This window comes from Petaurus breviceps, unplaced genomic scaffold (assembly GCF_028583685.1).
Source record: "Petaurus breviceps papuanus isolate PSGF00001 unplaced genomic scaffold, PetGlider_PUasm1.0 186, whole genome shotgun sequence".
Taxonomy (NCBI): domain Eukaryota; kingdom Metazoa; phylum Chordata; class Mammalia; order Diprotodontia; family Petauridae; genus Petaurus; species Petaurus breviceps.
The window spans coordinates 36277201-36291047 of record NW_027185798.1 but is presented as its reverse complement, the minus strand read 5'-3'; the positions used below and the strand labels follow the sequence as shown (position 1 = coordinate 36291047).

Genomic DNA, 13847 nt, shown 5'->3' with positions numbered 1-13847 from the left:
CTCTCTCTCTCTCTCTCTCTCTCTCTCTCCCTTTCCCCCTCCCCCCCTCATCTTTATCTCCCTTTCTCCTCTTTCTCTCATCCTCTTCCTCCTCCATGTGCCTGGAACGATCTCCCCTTTCTGCACCTCTGTGGCCTGCACCCTTAGTAAGAGCACTGGGATTGAATAGACATCATCTGGAGATCATTAAATGCCTCCCCAACTCAGCAACTCTGCTTCCTGTTTCATACTTGCCTCAGCTGGGAGCCCCACTCAATCAGATGATTGGAGAAGAGTAACTCAGTAACCTCAGTTGAAGCAAGAAAGGAGTTTCTACCTCACCACTCTATTCTGTCTTAAATAAATGTTCTTACACTATTACCTATATGTCTTTGTGTCTTTCCGTGTCACTGTTGTCCCTCTTAGGTTGTGAAGTCTCAGAGAGTATGAATTGTGACTGTATTGCAGCATGATACCTAGTACCAAGTGACCAGTAGCTGGGCATTCAATGGATACTTTGAGGAGATGATGCTGGAGATATTTGTCAGCAGAGGATGGTAGGAATTGCCAAATTATCCAGCAACCCCCACAGTATAAACACTAGGACATATCAAGCCTCCAGTCAACACTGTCCAATGGAACAGCATTAATTACTATCAAGGGTCTAAGCTATCTAGAGGCTTTTAACTCATGGCAGTTTTGAGGGTAGTGATATACAAGCACACCTTAAGGTTTGAAGGAAAGTGTTTTGGTTTACTCATAGTTCTACTTTCTCACATGTTAAGGAACTAAAATTACTTCTCAGTTGCAGATGGAATATTAGTGGTTGGGTTGTCTACAAGTTGTGATTATTTTTTCCCTTTCAGAACAGGATTGGGTTCTCCCTTGATGGATCAGTGGAGATATATGTATAGTTCTGATCTTGGAAGAAAAAAGAGACCTCCTTGAATTAATCCATCATGCTTTTCTCCTCAGATTAAAAACTGGGAATCATCTATTTGTAGGCAACATGTTGTAATCAGAAAGTTACTAAATTTTTTTTTCCAATGATGGAGGAGGAAAAGTAAAGGGGAAAAAAACAAACGCTTGTTAATTTAAAAAAATTCATTCAATTTTTAATAAAGAGGACTTTGAATAATTATTCTGTCATTTACTAGTTATGTGACCTTGTACAAGTCACTTCACTATGTTTTTCTTATCTATAAAATGGGGACAAAAGTGTTCGCACAATTTACCTCACTGGGATGTTGTAAGGAATGTGCATTGGAAAGCTCTCTATGAATATGAGCAATGATTAGAGAATATTAGGCCCTACCAAAAGCCCTACATGGGGAAGGGGAAAAATTATGGCAGCTCTGAAGCAGGAAAAACCCTTCCCCCACCCCCTCCCAGCAACCAGAGAGTCAAAATCCTGATAGAGGTTATTAGATGAGAGTGTGGCTGGGGCAAAGCTGCCTGTGGTTCCATTATGACTAGGGTACACCCTGGTGCCACCCTGTGGTGTGATACTATTGCTTCATCTGTAAAGCATGGGAGGAGGAGAAAAAAGCCCTGGATCCAAGTTCAGTGAACATGGGTCCATATCCAGCCTCTCCTGTTTACTATATCTGTATTAGCCTTGAGCAAATCATTGAACTTCTCTAGGCCACAGTTTCTTCATCTGTAAAATGGGGAGAATGGATGTCTGACATACCCTCCAACTCTAGAGGTATGATCCTAATACATACCACAGGTTGGCAATCCCCACCACCACTCCACCCATGCTCCGTGATGACCTCTAAGCTAAGGAATAACTACAGGGGAGCAGAATGGGAAGGAGAATGGGAACTCCTCCCATCTAAGCTGTCCCACAGACACTTTCTGTAAATAATGACATCACAAAATCACAGAATTTAGCATTGAGAAGGGACATCAGTGATCACTGCGGGTGTCATCTATCCCCTTTAAGGTTACCTTCCATCTGCTCTACAATTGTGAAAATTGAGAACATCAAATAATTCTAAATTGTTATTGATTCTCTTCTGTATCACTGCTGACATTTTCGTGTTTCATCTGCTCAGAGTTAAGTTTGGAAATTCAGCTTTCTTGTAAATGGCTCATTGTCTCTCAGCTAAATTTAGAAGTTCTAATTACCTGCTAAACATTCATTGTCTCTGAGTTAAATTTAAAAGTTCGGATCACCTGTTAATCGCAGTTCAGTTCTTGCATCAAGCAAATCTGCTATCCTTGAAGGATGTAATTGGATGCCAGGGAGTCTGTTACCCAGGGTAGTCTGGTCCACCATATCTTAACTGTCCTTGCAGATGAATTCAAACAAGGATCATTTCTTAGTGACAGAATGGAATAAAGGGTTGCTGCTAGCATCCCTTCCTAATTTCTAGCCAATCAAATTGTTTCTCACACTTATGATTCTTCAGATTGTGTGGTCAATCACATTGTTTTCCCAGCATCCTATGATGCTGCCTTCTAGTGTGGGGATGCTCTCCCTTTGTCTGTAAAAATTATTTGTCTGCTCTCATTTGAGGGCCTTTGGCTTGCTGGGGAGCTAAAGACCCCTTTTATTGGTAATTGCTAATCTTACCAATAAATTGAACGTGATCAGAACTTTGTGCCTCAGTTTACCTTAATTTTGGCCATAACAATTGTCTTCTGTGTTCTGACTTGCATATACTTATAAATTTGCATATATGTGTGAATGTGTATTCTCATTAGAATGTAAGTACCTTCATGTCAGGAGCTGTTTTCATTCTTTCTTCGTGTCCCCAAACAGTAACTGGCAACCAATCAGCAAGCATAATAATATTAACAACTAGCATCTATGTAATGCCTATTAGTCATTGCCCATTAGTCATTCCAAATATTATCATCTCATTTAGCCCTCACAACAACCCAGGGAGTAGGTGATACTATTAATTATCCCCATTTTACATATGGGATAACTGAGGCAAATAGAGGTAAAGTGACTTACCCAGAATCACACAGCTAGCAATTGTCTGGGACCAGATTTGAACTCTAGTCTTCCTGACTCCAGCCCACCTTCCTAGCACTAGCAGGCCCTTATTAAGTATTCACTCTGTGTAAGGCACTGTGCTAAAACCCCAAAGATTAAAAACATTGTCACTTAATGGGGGAGACAAATATAAGTCAGAACACAAGAAAAATTCAGTGGAAATGGAAGATAACCTGAGGGGGACATGATACAAAGGGCTGGGGGGACTAGGAAGATCTCCTGGAGAAGGTGGGTGCTTGAGCTAAATCTTAAAGGAGGCCAGGGATTCTGAACATCATAGGCTTGGAAAGAGAATGTTCAGGGCCTAGGAAGAGGTAAGGGTAAGGGGACAGTGGGGGACCAAAGTGCAGAGAAGGGAAATGGAAGGTCACATGGGAGGAACAGCAAGTTGGCTGGTATGGCATGAGCCATAGAGCCCTCAGAGGGGAGCAGAATATAAGATAGAAAAGTAGGAATACATTGTAAAGAGCTTTGAATGACAAAGCCTCTGATACTTGATTCTGTAGGTAATTAGGAGCCGCTGGAGGTCATCGTACAAGAGGGCGACATGGTCAGAAAGATGATTTAGAAAAAATCACTTAGCCAGCTGAGTAGAGGATGAATTGCAGAGGGGAGAGGCTTGAAGCAGAGAAACCACTTAGAAGACTATTGATTGTAATGGTCCAGATAATAGGGAGATGATGAGGGTCTGAGTGAAAAAAGGGGGACATATTCAAGAGATATTGTAGAGCAGCTTTTCTCCTAGGGTAGTACCGAGGCCCCTACTGGTCCTTGAACCCCCTACAGGGCATTCATAAGGTCAAAACTATTTTCACAATAATATTTAAATATTTTGATTTCCAATATGGTAAATATCTATGGAAAAATCCTATAAAAACAAAAGTTATTTGGGGCACTCAATTTTTAAGAATATTAAAGGGTCCCGAGACCGAAAGTTTTGAGAACTGCTGTGGTAGAGAAAAAAATTACAAAATTTGGCAAGAGATGGGGGTAGGGTGGGAAGGGAGGAGGATTCAAAGAAAGGAGCTGAAGATGATGCTGCAATTTTGAAACTAAGTGTCTGGAAGGATCCTTGAGAGGAACTAGGAAATTCGGAAGAAGGGAGGGTTTTACGGGGGAAGATGATGAATTCTCTTTTAGGCGTGTTGAGTTTAAAAGACCTACAGGACATCCAGTTCAAAATGTGCAAAAAAATAAAACTGCTCAGGAGAGACAAGGGCTAGATAAGTAGATCTGGGAATTATCTTTATGGAAATGATGTTTGTGTCAATGGGAGCTGATGAGATCATCAAGGAAGGAAAAATAGAGGGCAAAAAGAGGATCAAGGACAGAGCCTCAAGTGATACCAACATTTGGAACTACATAGTAAGCTTATTGATCGACTGATATGATCTAACCCATACTCTTGAAGACCTTCAATGAGGATGAAGTTACTACTTCCAGAAATAGTTCAGGAGTTTTAAATTACTCTAATTGTTAGGAAGGGGCAGCTAGGTAGTACAGTGTATCGCGTGTCAGACCTGGACTCCTCTTCCTGGGGCTTAATACTTAATTTTTAATACTTAATACTATAATACTTAATACTCAGACACTTACTATGTGACCCTGAGCAAATCACTTCACCCTGTTTTCCTCAGTTAAATGGCAAACCACTCCAGTACCTTTGCAAAGAAAACCCCAAAATGGGCTACAAAAAGTCAGATGTGTGTGTGTGTGTGTGTGTGTGTGTGTGAAAAATAGCTAAACAACCGTTAGGATGTTTTGCTAATATCACAAAGTTAACCACCCAAAGTAGACTAATTGAGACTCCTTGGACATCTGTCTGTAAAATAAATAGCTGGTATATACATGGTGCTTTGAGATTCACAATCAATCAATAAACACCTTTAAGAGCCTACTATGTTTTGGCACTGTGTGTATGTTACCTTATTTCATATAACCCATGAAGTAGATATAATGGGTATTTTTATTTTAAAATTTTACATATGAGGAAAGATGAGCCCAAGGTTGGTAAAAAGGATTCATTGAGACCCAGGCTTCACCAGACCCCAAGTCTTTGCCATGCTTCTGTCTTCTGCTCCTCTATGCCTACCATTAACTCCATGAACACATATGCTCAAGGGATAATGTTACACTCGATAAAACACTAGTTTCTTGGTATTTTAATAATAGATTTTGATGATACAGATGTGCGAGAAGTCTTAAGCACTATAGAGCTGGGTGGGGGCATTTCTGCAGAGAGTAATGGGTGGAAACATTCTTTTCTTTCTCCCATGCACCAGGCCCTGGCTGTGGCTTGGTCCTTCCCCTTTTGAGGCCCTCTGGGTTGTGCTGGGATGGATAGCGCCTGACAAACCTGAGCATGTTTTGGTTTGGGGTTTGGCAAATTCTGGGTCTCCAAAGTATTTCACAAATGTTTTGTGTTCAGTAAAACCAAAAGACATTGGCCAAGCACCTTCCCCCCTAATTTTTAAGCCCATGTGTTTTTAAGAGAAATTTAATCCGTATGTTTCTGGTACATTTATATGTAACTCATCAAATATTCTTTTGTACAAACTGCATCATGTTGAAGATGCCTTGGGAGATTCTTAATTTTTTTAGATACTTTCTGTTAATAGCAAGAAACTGTTTAATAGGTGGGTCACAGGGCACAAACTGGTCACTAGGGTATAGGCAGCCTGGGGTCTGGCCCTTTCTCTATCCCTGACACATAGAGAGGTTTGTGTGTTTGTTTGTTTACATTTTTATTATTTTGTGCCATACACACACAACATCAGTAGAGTGTAGTAAAGTCCTAGCCTCAAAGCAGTGGGGTATAAAGGATAAAGAGTCAGCCTTCAAGCCTCAAAGAGATAGGTTCAAATCCTGCCTTGGATATATATTGACCGTTTGACCCAGGACAAATCACTTAAAATCTCACTGACTTTTACAGCCCTCTAAGATTAGGTCACAGAATGCAGAAAATTATTGTAATGTTTGGAACAGAAACTTTAACAAATTAAAAGACAGGCAAAATCCAGGCCATGTGGTTAGAAAAGAGCTGTACCTTATAGTTTCTTAAACCTATTTTGGGCAGGAGGGCAAAAGGGGGTGGTTGGAGAGGAGGGAGTATGTATTACATGGGGATGGTTGGGATAAGGGGAAGAATTGCATCATCCAGTTAGCTGAGTTTGAGACACTGGAAGAGACCAGGGGCTGAAAAATGGCACATAAAATGGTGCTGTGTGGTCTTCAGAGGTCAAGGCCCAGGGCCCCAGAGACATTTTGAATGACAACATCACCCAGCTCCTTTCAGATAGAGGCCTCAGGCAAGAACACCACTAAGTTGCTTTTGGATGTGTTCTGGCCTACTGGGGTTCTGGGAGGAGAGGCAGAACTTTTCCACTACTTACAAAGGGGCATATGTGTGTGCAAAGCTCCTAACAACTCTACCAGAGACTCAAGCAAAGAGGAACTGACGGCAATTTGTGTGGCCTTAGCTCTGAACAACAGCTAAAAAGCAGAGTTGAAATAACTAGGAAAATCCAACACTGATAGAAACCCAAACTCCTGCTTAGTATAAGGATTCTAAATATATCTCTTGATCTAAGGTGACTCCAAACAGAGGAAATACAGGAGGATTTAAAAAAACAAATTGATAGGGAGAGCAGAGAGGGGAGAGGGGAATGATTATTTGTTCTACAGATCAAAGAATTATGAACTTTAGAAATCTATTTCAGGGGATCTTCACCTTTTTTGTACCATGGATCTTTTGACAGAGTGGTGAAACCTATGGATCCTTTCTGAAAATAATGTTTTTTAAATGCACAAAATAAAATACATGGAAATACAAAGGAAACCAATTATTAAAATAAAGTTATCAAAAAAGTTTTAAAGTTCACTGATCCCATGTTAAGAACCCCTGAGTTAAATAAAAGGGATCAACATGCATTGCTCAATGAAGTTTTCCTATCCAGGAGTTTCCTATACCAGTGCAATCACAGATTCAGACCCCTAGCTTTCTGCACTCATTTTTCTCATCTGCAAAATGAGATGAATACTATCTCCTTCCTATCTAAATCATAAATAAGTGTGACTTCTAAATCTTTTGTGTTTTCTAAGGAGAATGTCATGTGAGTATTACAACTACAAACAGGAGCTATGTCTCCAAGAGTTTATTTTCAGCTGGGCATTCAGAGCAGTGGATGCTTGAGTGGTTTCTAACTTTAGAAATTCATTCTTGCCCAGTCATTGACACTGTTGACTATCTGGGAGTATCCTGTGACTTTGGACTCATTTTACCTGCAGTCTTCCCTGATAAGTAAAGTTTGCCTAGCTCTCTTTCCTTGTCTGAGATAATTTTGATGACATCTTCAAGTAGGGCAAGAAAGGGCGCTAAGAATACAGAGAGACTGCTAATCCAGCATTCCACATTTGTAAGGAAATATAGAAAAACTGGAGAAGGTCCAAAAAAGTGTTTTCAAAATACTTAATTGATGAAAAGGTATTCCTCTGAAGAAAAGTTAAGAAATATAGGGGAGAGGATTTCAGACTGGGAAGGCTTATATCAACTGATGCAAAGAGAAGTGAGCAGAACCAGGAAAAGTTATATAGTAACAATGTTATTACAAAGACAAACAGCTTTGAAAGGCTTAGGAACTTTCGTCAGAGTTATGTTCTAGTAATCATAATTACCACTGAGCAAAAGAAAAATTAAAATGAACATTCACTTTATCTAGTAGTTGGTTACCACCTAATTAGCTCTGCAAAGGTTAAATCACTCAGAACAAGCACCTCTACACCTAGAATGAAGTGTAGTAGTGAATGACTGACTATCTGGCATATTTAGGCTGCAATTATAAAGGAATCTATGTCCCCAGTTGCAGGTTTAGTAGTCACTGCTTCAACTTTCTGGTTTTTTTCTTTTGTGGAGTTTTCTAAGATGAACATTTTAACACACAAGGAATAACAGAAAAGAGGATTGTTGATAAAACTATGAATTTCTATTATGTATAGTTTTTAAAGTATATACTCCATTAAAATACAATCATTCCAAAGCTTCTCTGTTCATCTGTATCTCCTTCTGAATTTCCTTCTTTTTTCTGTATATTTTTAAATGTTTAACTGATGCTACTTTCTTCTTTTTCTGGCACCACTCTCACTCCTCATCCCCTTCCCTCACTCCACTCCCCAGCTTCAACTTTCCACCTTATTTTTCCTTAATTAGTATCATGTATCTGTGTTTTCTAAAGAGATGGTCATTGGCAAAGCCAGAAGAAGAAGGTATGGATGAGAGTGAAGTCACAGTAGAAAGAGATTTTCAAGGGTCCACTTTCCCACTTTTCCTTACCTGTTTCTTCCAGAATCCCTGAAGCCTTTAGCAAAGGGGTTTCGATCAATTTTTAATCTGGTGATCTGGAGACCATAAAATAAAAAGCAAATTAGTATTTTTAATATATATTTCTTTTCCAATTATTCCTTTTTTAAAAAATTCACCCTGAGTTTCACAGTTGACATCATCATTCATTTTCTTTTCAGGTTTTGTTCCAAGATGAAAGACTAGAAAGAAGTCATACCTTTACCTGAAAACTGACCAAGAGCTCATTGATATAAGTGCAGAATGAAACCTGACAGAACCCTGAAACAGAAATTCCCCCACCCATGAAACCATGGGGCTGTGCATCTGCTACTACCATTAGAATCAAAGAACTCACTTTGTGCCTCTGCCACTTAGAAGCTGTGTGACTTTAAGCAAGTCACTTAAGCTCTCTGTGCCTCCTCCACCACCTCCCAAGGCTTGTCTTCACAAACTAAGGCAAACAACCCATCCAGATCCAAGAGGCACTTGCTTGCTCGAGTGGGAAGTCCCTTAGCCCTATTCCCCATGTGAGGCAGAAGTCCCTTCTATGTTATTCTAGCTTCAGTCACAGTCCCATATATTTCTCTAGTGCCTAGATTGGCAAAGCTTGACCAATAAATCCCATATGAATTCCAGTGTTTCCATTTTCAGTCATGGCCATGAGAGGCATTGTGATACTTATGTGTCTGGACCAGATGTTAATGACTCATTATAGGCAAACCCTTCAGGACCTGAGGGTTGGGGTGGGGAGTCAAGGGAAAAGGGGGTAGGCACACTGAATTTACTGTAATTCTAGAAATGAGGGAATAGCATCACTTAAGAATTTTTTTTTTCAATTTTCTGCAAATAGTAGGACTTATCGCTAGGACATCTCATATTGTTTCCTGTGTTGCAAATCCCCAAAGCTCTCCTCATCTCCTCTTCCGACCCACTTCCCCACAGTGGAATTTCCCAAAGACACAGTCTTTAAAAGTCTTTAAAAGGCAACATGAGATCCTGACAACCAGACTCTGACATGAAAGAACCATGCTAGATTTAGGGTGACTTTTTTTTCCCTGAAACACTCCTTGCTCCAATATCACACACTAATAACACTGCACTAATAATGTAGTGAAAGAAAGTAATTCTGCCTCTGTTTTATGGAGCAGATCAGGAGCCTGAAAGTTTGCCTTTCTAAATCCCACTGTCTGCCACATGAAGACTGCAGTGAATTTAAAGAATGTCATTGCTTTTCTGTTCTTAACTTAAAATCAGCTCTTTCCTCCTCCATAATCCTCAGTAATAAACTACACACCATATTTCCTTTTCAAGTTGAGGTTATAATCGTTCATTCTCCCTTTCAAGTTGGCTTATGCCGTCAAACCCGTTTATGAGAGGGCCTTCTGATATATGATTGGGCTGCCATACTGTTGAAGTTCTATGTGTCTCTAAGGACATTGTATATCATGGCTTCTGGAGAACCAGCTAAGATCTACCTGCTCTTCAGCTGCTTGCCCACAGTCCTAACGATGTTGGCATGCAATTTAAAGGCCAGCCACCATGAAATGATGCAATAACTGGATTTTCCCACTTGTCTCAAGACCTTCTTCTGCAAAATCAAAGGACTTGGCAAAGAGTTGGCCAATGCCCCTCACTACAACTAAGTATGCAAGTTGTATTTTAGTGCAGCTTCCCATGGGCAGCTCATGGCAGAATGGACTTGTAGTCAGTCAGGAGGACTTGGGTTTAAACCATACTTTGGAAACTTATGAGCTATGTGGCCTTGGACAAGTCATCTAATGTCAATACATCAGTCTCCTTGCTTGTAAAATTGGAATAATAATAGCATCTTCACAGGGGGTTAGGACAATCAAAGATTTTATAAAGAACTTTGCAAACCTTAAAGTGTCTAATCATAATAATAGAAATAGCAATAATAGTAGTAACAGCTAACCTTTATATATCACTTCAAGGTTTATAACATTATTTATATATATATATATATATATATTATCTCATTTGAAAAACTAAATTTTTTTCCTATAAATAGAAGTTTTCCCCAAAGTTAGCTGACCATCAGCAATGAGGATGTTTAATACATTTCCAAAGTTAGCCCCACTATTTGTGATTAATGTATGCAGGGATGCAAAAATCACTGCTTCCTTGCCTGTCAGGACCATCACAGCCTCAGGGAAATGGAACCTACCAACTCTTTTGGTGTGACTTAATCCTGCCATGAATGTTGAGGCAATGGAATGGTCTGACATGTTTTTTCCAGAACCTGGACCCATGATGGACTTCCTAATCACCCAGAGTGATTTCACAGAAGTTTTGTTCAAGCTTCATCCCGTGGAAAATGGGGGTCTATAGAAGTATCCTCTTGAATTTGCATTGCATAAGCCTACTCTGTCTGGTGTAAACTGAGCTACCTAATGATACTGGCTCAGGCACTACTCATTTTAAACCTTTAACTGAATTTGAAGCCTAGCAGGGCTACTTAGGAACAAGACCTGAATGACACAGCATGGTGCACATGTTATCAGTCACATCTAAGTAGGAAATGGAAATCAGAAACATCACAGTTTGATTTTCACAACACCACAAGTCAGAAATTCCTTCCTCAATCAAAAGTCTCTTGGTTTTCTTTCTCTTTCTTCTGGCTAGCAATGTTTTTGAAGGTTTTTTTTCTGGGCAATAAGAATGGCCCCACTCAGGAAGAAAGTAATTTTGCATGAATGTGTTGGAAAAGTTCGAATAAAATTGTCTGGATGGCTTAGGATACAAATGGGCACCTCAAAAATCCTTTTGTATTTGCATACAGGCAACCTAGGCTGAGGTTTCAAACTTACATAGGGCCAATTCTCATTGAAAAAATAGAACTGTGATGTGGGGAGATAAGAGCTATATTTTTTTACAATCAAGTTTCCTATTCAACAGAGAAGTGTGTGTGTGTGTGTGTGTGTGTGTGTGTGTGTTTCCCCCAGAAGAAAACTGGAAATCTGGATAACTAGGCTCTTGTCTCAGCTTTGTCATTAAATATCCTTGTGACCTGAGGCATAACGTCAACCATCTTTAAAGGAAATTAGATGACTCGTTGGATAGAGCACTGGACCTGAGGTCAGGAAGACATGAGCTAAAATCTGACCTCAGACACTTGTTAGCTGTGTGACCCTTGGAATCACTTAACCTTCATTTGCCTCACTTTTTCCATCTCTAAAATGGGGACAATAATAGCACCCACCTCCTAGGGGTCTTATGAGGATAAAATGACATCATATTTTTTTATTTTAAAGAGCTACATAAATGCTAGCTACTAAGGTGCCTTCCATCTCTAGCAATCAAAGATTCCATTTTTTCAATGGAACCTTCCACCTTATTGTTCAAGGAGATGTTGGCTCCACCCCCCCCCCCTTGAAGGAACAAGAACAGAGTATGAAGTCACCTCTACCCCCTCCTCTACAATTTTATTCTCCACAATGAAATTCTGGGCAAGGCCTAAGATTTCCTCTCCGCCTGCCTAGCCTCTGCCAAATTGGCCCTCTGTGAGCAAGTAACAGTAATACTAAAGTCTCTCTGACTGCTTAGCTCAGGGAAGCCGAATGGGGGGAGGGGGTAAGTTTAGACGTGGGGCTGGAGGGAGGAGGGGGGAGGTAGAGAGGAGACCAAATTGAAAAACATTACACTGAAATAAAAACACTTCCTTCCCTCCCTCTTATAATCAAATGATATAAGATAGTGATAGAATGCCAGGCTCTTGATTCTGAGGTGTGGCCTGATGGAAACTGTGGGAGGCTGGGGACTCTGAGAATGAGAGAAAATCACTGACTCAGATGGTCAGTATTTCTTTGCTGTTGATTGCTTCTGTCTGATGGCATTCAATCATTCTCAACCCTCTGCAGTGGTTCAGAGAAAGTAGAAGGAGAGAGATGCAAGGGTAGATGCTGCCATTTCTTCTCGGCCTCGCTACCTCTGTTTCCCCTCTCCCAAACAGGGCATTAGGGATTTCTTCTGTCCTCCCACCCCCAACACCAAAATTATTTCAAAAGGAGGAAAGTTATGCCATTTAAAAATATCTTTTGCATTCTAAGATGCAGAAAAAGCTTTACACAGAAAATCTAGTTTGAAATGTATAACACAGCTTCTTAACTTACAGGACTGTGCATCTTGCATTGAAAATGGTATCCTACACAGAAGGTCATTTTTAGTGCTTTAGGCCTTGTCTCATGGTCATTATCATAGGATAACTATTAAGGGAGTAGAAATATAAAGATGACAGTCTTTAAAAGGTTTTAAGGGGCCAAACCAGGGGTGATTATGGAAAATAAGAGATTTTTCAGTCTTTAAAAAGAATAAGGAACTCTAGGGTACTATACCAAGCTATATCTAAAAAGTAAAATTAAGAAGAGAGATGTGCTATATGGTTCCAACTCATTTTATTTATACAATCTTCTTTGTTGCCCCCAAATATTCATCCCATGAAAACAGAAAACTCTTGGCCACAATAAGAGCCAAAGAATTTCTGGGCAACCACCTTCTCTTTTTGTCATTGAGGTTTGGTCATCAAGATTCCGGTGGAAAAGTAGAGTACTAATCAAGAAAGGTACTGAGTATTCTATCTAGTACTGTTACAATCTGCTGTAAGCAGAACCCAAATATGAATCTGTAAACAAGGTGAGTTGAGAAGTGGTTATTACTATTATTTACAAAAAAAAAGATTCATTAGAAGGACACTCTAAGTAGCCAGATGCTTGGAAAAGGGAGAAGATGCAAGTTGCAGAAAGTTGACATTTCAGGAACAGGAGAATATAAGCTCCTTAAGGGCAGGGATTGATTTTTTTCATTTTGCCTTTGTATCAGCAGCACCTAGATAGGGGTGGGGGACCTGTGGCCTCGAGGTCACATGTGGCCCTCTAAGTCCTACTACAATGCCCCACCTCAGTGTCTCATGCTTGGAAGAACACAATAGCCTCCTAACTTGTTTCCTTTCCTTTAGTCCCTCCTTCCTCCAATCCATCCAGTAACCTAGAGAATTACCAGACTAATCTAAAAAAATTAGTTCCCATCTTTTCTCTCCGTTGTTCAACACTTGAAAGATTCTCCCACTGCCTGAAAAAGAAAGTCAAAATTTCACTGGTTTAAGTCCTTTTTCTTGATTGTCTAGACTTGAGAAAGTGATGGAGAGTATATTAATAATGCAAATTAAACTTATATGAGGCTGTAAGTACTTTTTTTCTTTCCTGGAGAACCTATTATTAAACATTTACCAGCACACCATTCTCCTGATAATTGACAGTGAGCCATTAATGGCTACTCATTCAACCAATAAAAATTCATTCAATTGTATTATTATCTAATCCATATTTCTTCATCCTCTCCACAAGAACAGTATAAGATAATTCACCAAGCATTTTGCTAAAATTTAAGAGGGAGAAACAGAGAAACAGACAGACAGAGGGAGGAGAGGGAGAAAGAAGGAAAAGGAAGGGGGAGAGATGGAAGGAAGGAAGGAAGGAAGGAAGGAAGGAAGGAAGGAAGGAAGGA

At 39.9% G+C, this 13847-nt stretch overlaps 1 protein-coding gene across 5 annotated transcripts in view; it reads right to left on the bottom strand.

Moving 5' to 3' along the window:
* TBX15 (T-box transcription factor 15) overlaps positions 1 to 13847 on the bottom strand; it is a 169272-nt gene that overhangs the window by 30286 nt on the left and 125139 nt on the right. For all 5 annotated transcript variants that reach the window (XM_069090219.1, XM_069090220.1, XM_069090218.1 and 2 more), the window contains exon 6: positions 8319 to 8383. In XM_069090219.1, the coding sequence (XP_068946320.1) occupies positions 8319 to 8383 (65 nt within the window). The remainder of the gene's footprint in view (positions 1 to 8318; positions 8384 to 13847) is intronic.